The following is a 7,364-nucleotide window of genomic DNA, read 5'->3' on the forward strand; positions in this document are numbered from 1 at the left end:
AAAATTTGCCCCAGTATGGGCCCATTTTGTTAAATCTCTGAAATGAAAATTTGCCCCAATGTGGGCCCATTTAATTGCAAAAATTTATTTCAATGACCCTCCATTTATTTGAACAATGTAAGAAACTATGTTTCCTAACAGAAAATTTCATGATGAATCTCTCGAAATAAGACCAAATTGCAGGAAATTTCTTCCTCATCTTAGCATTAATGCTTAGGGTAATGGGTCACCACTTCTTGTTAGCTCATCTTTCAAGACTAATCAAGTAGGTGTTATTTCTACTTTTGAGGTGACTAAGGAAAAATAGGAGGTTAAGATCTGTCTTATTCTTTTGCCCAAACTGTATGTAACCCATTCAATATCACATCTTAGTGAAAGCAAATAGTTTATCACCCTCATTTTTTAAGAAAATCTAGTCAACATATAAGCTGTAAGCTTGCAACATATGGGTAGAAACGATAGCTAAAACATGTGACAACTAGTTATACCCTTATGATCACAAATGATTGATGAATTTCTTATGAGCATAATCCTCACTTTGGATTTTCATGAAGGATAAGTCAGCGATGGAATTTATGAGCTTATAATGTGGCTTGAAAGCGATGGTTAAAGGAATAAAATTTTCAAGGACATTGCACTGAAGATCGTATTTTTCCAAAATTGCCCCTATTTTGAACTCAAAGGTCTTGGATTTGGTGACTCTTATCATTACTTAACGGGGACTTTCAGCATCGAAATTTTTTACATTTCCTTTGCATTCATTTCACTTGCTTTTTTCTCTCTCTCTCTTTTTTTTTTAACGGCATCCTTGCGGGTTTTCACATGACAAGCTAATCAATTCAGAAGTACATCTAAAAAATTTCTTGGCATCAGTATATGAGCATCACCTGCCAATTAATTTAGAAAATTTCTAGACAGAGATATTGCAAAGAACAGAAGTCAGGGCTTCCGGCTTTTGTAATGGAGTCAGGTGAAATGCTAAGAAAGGTTAAGGCTTGAAAGCGGATTTCAAAAGCGGTTTCAATGATTTGAGATCGCATTATTGCGCCAACCCTATTTTAGGGTTCAATCAAAATTGCCCCAGTTATTTTCAATCGAGGCTCTTTTCTCTTTCATTTTGTTCTCTTTTTCGGCCTTCTGCCATTCTTTTGAACTTTCAAAAATTTGCCCCAGTTTATACTCAACCGAGGTTCTCTTTCCTTCTTTTCTTTTTTCCTGCTTTTGTTGATTTATTACTTTTCAGCTCTTGAGACTTTTCTTTCCTTTTCAACTCAAACTTGCCCCAGTGTGGGGTTTGCGATCCTCAGGGGTTGCCAAACGAAGTATTTTATTCTGAAGGCTCAAAAGGGATAACTAGGGATAAAATGTTCCAATGGAAAAGAAGAAGGCCTGACTTTTATTCCGTTCTTTACAATAATTCAGAAAAGAAACTTTCATTATCGCGAAATTTCTCGCATGTATCTGAATTAATTGATTGAGGAAGACTCTTATTCATCTGTATCTGTGAAGCATAGGTGATCCGCCGGACAAAACTCTTCCTTTTCTTTTCTCTTTCTTTCTTTTCTTTTCTTCTCTTTTTTTTTTTCAAAATTGAAGCCCAGGTAGGATCAAATTTCTCCAATTTGCAATTCTCTCTTTTCCTTTAATTTTAGCAATTTTGCTTTTCTCTTTCTTTTGAAAAATTTTCCAATCTCCCTCCCCAATGTGGGGTGCGATCGTAAGTGCCTTGTGAAAAGAACCATCGATTTTAGTTCAAATGATGATGCAAGGGGTAAAACAGTGTTTAGGTTGTAGAAACGATGGCCAAAGCATCATTCTTACGCTTCATGACAACCAAAGTAACGAATTGCTCAATGAAAATCCATTCTCTTTTGATATTTGAAAATTTTCCAATGTAAGGTAATGATCATTAAGGCTCTTCTTTGAAACAAAATTATTCTTTCAAAGGCTCAAATGAGAGAGCAAATGATAAAATCTGTATGGGTAGAGAAACGAACGCTAGGAGTATCATTCCAAATTTTCAAAACAAACAAGAATAATGCACCTTTTTGCTTTCACTGAGATGTGAGTTGAATCTATTTAGACACAGTAGCCATTTTTCAAGCAAAGAGTGCCCCAATTTGCAATTTATCAATCAATGTGACTGATTTTATTTCTTTTGGGTGCTTTTGTGAAGGAGAAAAGGTATCTCATTGGGCCTTTTGAGTGACCGATCAGTTTGAGTGGCTTCTTTTAATTCCGGGCACTCTTATTGTACAGTTTGGATCACTAATCTTGTGAATTGCCAGGCAAAGAAATCTCAACTTGGTCTTATTTCTTAAAATTCATCATGAAATCTCTAATGAGCAAGATACAAAATCAAATGTACATGAATATACACAAAACAATAATTGTTCAAAAACTTTACTGTGAAAAAGTTTAAAACAAAACTTCTCGTTCAATTATAATATAAATGAGAAGAAAAACTTCTAAAGAGCTCCACATATATACACTTTTTGACTCTCTTTCTTTTGGGACAAAAATGTATTAACAAGTCAAATATACAGAATTTTTCTTTGAAAAACAATTATGAAATCTCTCAGAGGCTTTAGCTTAGCCTTCAGATGGATCTTCCATGTTTTCATTGTAGGATCTGCCCAAGAATCAAATAATACTGGTAGTTCTCAAATTTTAGCAGACATAGAAAAATATTTTCACCTTATTAAAACATTTTTATGAATGCAGGGAAGGGGAGAAACAAAAGAAAAATACCCCGAGTTAGTAAGTAAAACTACAAAATCGGTATGCATGTCTTATGGGGGAGCCCTTTTATGCCAAGGGTAAGCCTAGTATGAAAATGCAATCCTCTAGGGTAGGCACTATACCATACCTGACGAATCCGATCAACTGATTGAGTGAAAAAAAATAATTTGAAAACTTGGCCAATTGGAGTGAGAAGAGACATTTGTCTTAAAAATGAGGACAAAGTCCGAATGGATTGCTTGTTTTGATCGACGCATGATGTGCAAAAGAGCTTGCTCTTGAAAGGGTTGCAATGTTTCGACCAATTTATTCAGTGAACCTTAGACTTAAACCCTAAAAGGGAATAAGCGGGTCAAATGGATAGGATGAAATTGTTGATTTATTCAAAATTGACTAGATTACCTTAAAAAGGGTAAAATGGTCAAATGCATTGAATGAAATTTGATTATTTATTCAAAAATCGACCAGATCACCCTAAAAAGGGTAAATTGGTCAAATGAATTGAATAAAATTAATAATTTATTCAAAAATCGACCAAATCACCCAAAAAGGGTAAATTAGTCAAATGAATTGATTGAAATTGATGATTTATTCAAAAATCGACCAAATCACCCTAAAAAGGGTAAATTGGTCAAATGAATTGAATAAAATTGATGGTTTATTCAAAAATGGGTTGAATTGTCTACCCATTGATAATTTTCAAAAATTCATTGTGATGCATTAGTCTATGAGCCTCCTAAAAATCAAAATTTGGCCTCAATACATTTATTGTCTCAAGAATGAGGAATCATTTGTGAATTTCTTTAAGTCAATGTCCTTTAAGCAAGGGATTTTTACCAACCATGTTAAAAAATGGCCAAAACATGATTGTTAGATGCTCATATTCTAATGCGTAAAGATTGCTTTGCCGTCTTCGAAAAGAGCGGGTCCTACCTTACCTCGTACACTACCCCTTCAAATAATACAAAAAATATAAACATGCACGTCTCATTGGATTATATATCCGAGACACAGGGCGGTTTAATCCTAGCACGGGATCCCCTAAATGGCATTCCCTTCTAGGGTTTATGCATGATGCCATTTATTAAAGCAATAAAACATGCAATTTAAATGGAAACGTGACCTAAGGAGCCCTTTATATGCCAGGATAGGCCTAAAATGATATGCCATTAATTTACGAATGGAATATACCAAAATTTCTAAACGTGCAATAGCCTATCTATAAGGGTAGGTCCTAAAAGAGGATCATGCCAGACCTCTTATTTCCTAATGTTTGTGAATGCAAAAGACAAGAGACAAGGAAACGTCAGTTCAACACATAATCACATAACACATTGGACAATTAGATGATATAAAGCAACAAAGATAAATAAGGAAAGAGGGGTAGAATCCCTCCCCTCGTGCTTAGTGTCCTTAATAGGGTAAGGTCGACTCTACCCTAAGCAATTCTAATATGGATGCATGAGGTTTGGTTCACTAATGCATCTAAACTCGATAAGGCTTCGGCTCCCAAGCCTTCAGACCTAAAGGCGAAGGGTCATCACTCCCAGGGCCTTCGGTCGGTGGTTCGAGTGATCCCTTAGGTAGCGCTATGGGCACAGAGCACACCATCCGCCTACGCAAGGCAATCGATCCTAATCCTACAAGGAGGTGTGAGAGACGCCCACGAAAAAGAAAAAAGATGGGGTAAATAAGACTATGCATGCACGTATGAGGTGCTTTCTTATTGAGGGGAGGGATTGTACCATTATATGCGGTCGAAGGTTCTAGGGTGACTACTCCCTACCCAATAATGCAAGCGCGATACAAATAATTCATCCATTCATTACATACATAGTGCGCGAGAAGCAATTGTACGCGTGATAGATGCAAAAACCCTAATAAAGAGAAAAAAGAGAAAAAAGGAAAAGAAGAATGCAACCTACTACTTCAAATGTGATATATATGAAGGTTGAAAGTAGAAAAGGTCGACTAAATCGGATGCTCGGATGCTTTAAGTCCCCAGTGGAGTCGCCAGCTGTCGCGCCCCATTTTTTAATAAGAAAAAAAAGTAAACGAGTTTAGGAAAAATGGCTTTTGATTCAATTTTTGATTGGACAATGAATTTTTGATTTACAAAGAGAATGAAAAACATGGGTCTAAATGTGACTTGAGAATGCGACAATTTGACCCAAAAATATAGTCTAAAAAAGGGTTTTTGAGTGAAAAATGGAGTCGCCACTTGGTATAAAATTAAGGTGTACCAAATCGCCTAAAAATGAATTTTTAAAGAAAAAATAGAAAAACCCTTTTTAAACGACTCCAAGTCTACGCAAATCAGAGAACAAGATTCGGGAGTCACATTTGAAGAAAGGGAAGGCAAGGATAAGAATCCAAGGCACCCTTTCAACCTAGCCAAGGCTAGTTGCGCGATTTAGTCAAAGATTTTCTTATTTTTTAGGGAATTTCGCCAATTTGATCCCTAAACATTTTCACTTAAACCAATTTCGTCCTTAATGAAATATTTTAACCAATTTAGTCCTTGAACTAGTTTTTTACTTCCAATGTAGGACTTTTGACAACATTTTACTCACTTCGCGTGGACCAACAGGGGTATAATTGTCACACTTGCTTAATCTGCTGCAATTATTCGAAAGACATTCCCGCCAATGCGATTCAGTTGCAAATCTTCCAAGCCTCTGCAACGCTTCTGTCTCCCCTCCGACAAGAGAGGCACTTGCTGCTGGCTTTCCATTCTGCCAGGAGGTAAGTTTGCAATAAAAAAATGAGTAAAACAACATGCATTCCATCTGCCCCCAGTATCCCCAACCCGTACAAATTTTTCTTTTTTTTTTTTATACAGAAACAGTTCCATATTACTAAATGCTCAATAGCCAGTTTTAGACAAGTTCGGAGTTCATCATTATTGAGGTTTGATTTACACCATGGATCCAAGTAAATAAATTTGCTCCGCAGCCCCACTCTATTCCCAAAATCCAAGCACAGTCAAGAATAAGCCCCCGTTCAAATAGACATTAGAAAGAAGCATAGACTGTCTAAACTCTTGAGACCCAAATCAACCAAGGACGGAATCTCCCCAGGCTCCACATCTCCCTTAGCAGGCAATCCTTTCACCTGATCCAGGGCCTCTATTGTCTTCCTAACCTCCAGTCCCTGCACTTTCTCCTTAAACCCGCCGTAGTTAGTCGGCATTTCCGTCAATTTAAAGGGCAAATCGTCAATATGATACAATGTGCTTCCCCAAAAGTACTTAACCTCCACTCCTTCCTCTTTCAACACCGCCTCGATATTATCCTCCGCCTTCACCTCGTCATGCGATACCTCCCTGTGGGCATACACAGCTTCCGCCCCAACGGCCTGCGCCAGCTCCACCAGTACAATCTCTGGCTTCCCAATTCTCACCACAAGATCAGACCCCTTAGCCTGCAGAGTTTTTCTCAAGTCGGCGACGGATTCAAGCAAGAAAGTGGCCCTAAACGGGCCAGTCTTATCGAACCCAGAAGAGGATTTCCCGTAGTCCCTCGGGTCGAAACAGTAGACGGGCAAGACTGACATGGACTCGTTGTTGGCAGAGTTGAGGCACTCATTGTCGTGTACCCGAAGGTCGTTGCGGAACCAAACGATTGAAGCACTGCGGAGGGTGGCGGCGTCAGAGGGGTCAGAAGGGTGGCGATCTTTTCCATGTGGAATCTATAAGTACTTTAACAAAAATTTCAACATCCCCTAACCTGTTCATGCCCCATCCCTGCTATACAATGCTGCCAAATTAAACCCTCCCTCCCTCAACCCCTTCCATTATCAATGCTTTTATCACCATTCCAACACACTAATGGCAGTCAACTCAAGCCCCTCATGCATACGGTTGATGAGGTTTATGTTTGAAGTGCAGACTTACTTGATCTTGTTGATGACTCCACTTGATCGTTGCCATCCTTGTCAGAATCGCCATTGTCCATTGCCTCTGATGGTCGCATTCCGTGTTCAATTCTGGCCTCCATCATCCGTTCACCTCAGCCCTAGTTCTAATCCCAATTTCCCCCAATTTTGTTCTGTTTTCCAAGGTTAATCGCATTGGCGGAGAATGTCTTTCGAATAATTGCAGCAGATTAAGTAAGTGTGACAATTATACCCCTGTTGGTCCACGCGAAGTGAGTAAAATGTTGTCAAAAGTCCTACATTGGAAGCAAAAAACTAGTTCAAGGACTAAATTGGTTAAAATATTTCATTAAGGACGAAATTGGTTTAAGTGAAAATGTTTAGGGACCAAATTGGCGAAATTCCCTATTTTTTAACCTAAAGATTTATCACATTTGGATGTACTATATGAATGCCTACCCTAGATCTAGGAGGGAATCGGAGGGTCGAAATGTATCTTCAAAGCTTATTTGGTACCAATCACATTAATTGTGACGCCCAATAAAGACTCTTTGAAGAAGTCACGAATAATGCAGGTCATGAGACTCGAAAGAAAGGAAAAGTAAAGAAAATATTAATATATCAATGTGTATGACCTAAAGGAATGCATCATAATGGGTGCGGGGGACTTATACTCGTGACTTTCAATGTTTCCTTTAATAGAGGGAATACGAGCGTGTTAATGCTAGGGAAGCCAAACTCGTCCA

The 7,364-nt window shown here is 38.1% G+C and overlaps 1 protein-coding gene across 1 annotated transcript; it reads right to left on the bottom strand.

Annotated features, from left to right (window-relative positions):
* Positions 1 to 5,730: 5,730 nt before the first annotated feature.
* LOC113739088 (blue-light photoreceptor PHR2-like) lies at positions 5,731 to 6,740 on the bottom strand. Its single transcript, XM_027266334.1, has 2 exons — positions 6,638 to 6,740; positions 5,731 to 6,416 (listed from the first exon to the last, which is right to left on the bottom strand). The coding sequence occupies exons 1-2, from the start codon at positions 6,738 to 6,740 to the stop codon at positions 5,746 to 5,748; spliced, it is 774 nt and encodes a 257-aa protein (XP_027122135.1). The 3' UTR covers positions 5,731 to 5,745.
* Positions 6,741 to 7,364: the final 624 nt, after the last annotated feature.

Source organism: Coffea arabica, chromosome 4c, assembly GCF_036785885.1.
Source record: "Coffea arabica cultivar ET-39 chromosome 4c, Coffea Arabica ET-39 HiFi, whole genome shotgun sequence".
NCBI lineage: Eukaryota > Viridiplantae > Streptophyta > Magnoliopsida > Gentianales > Rubiaceae > Coffea > Coffea arabica.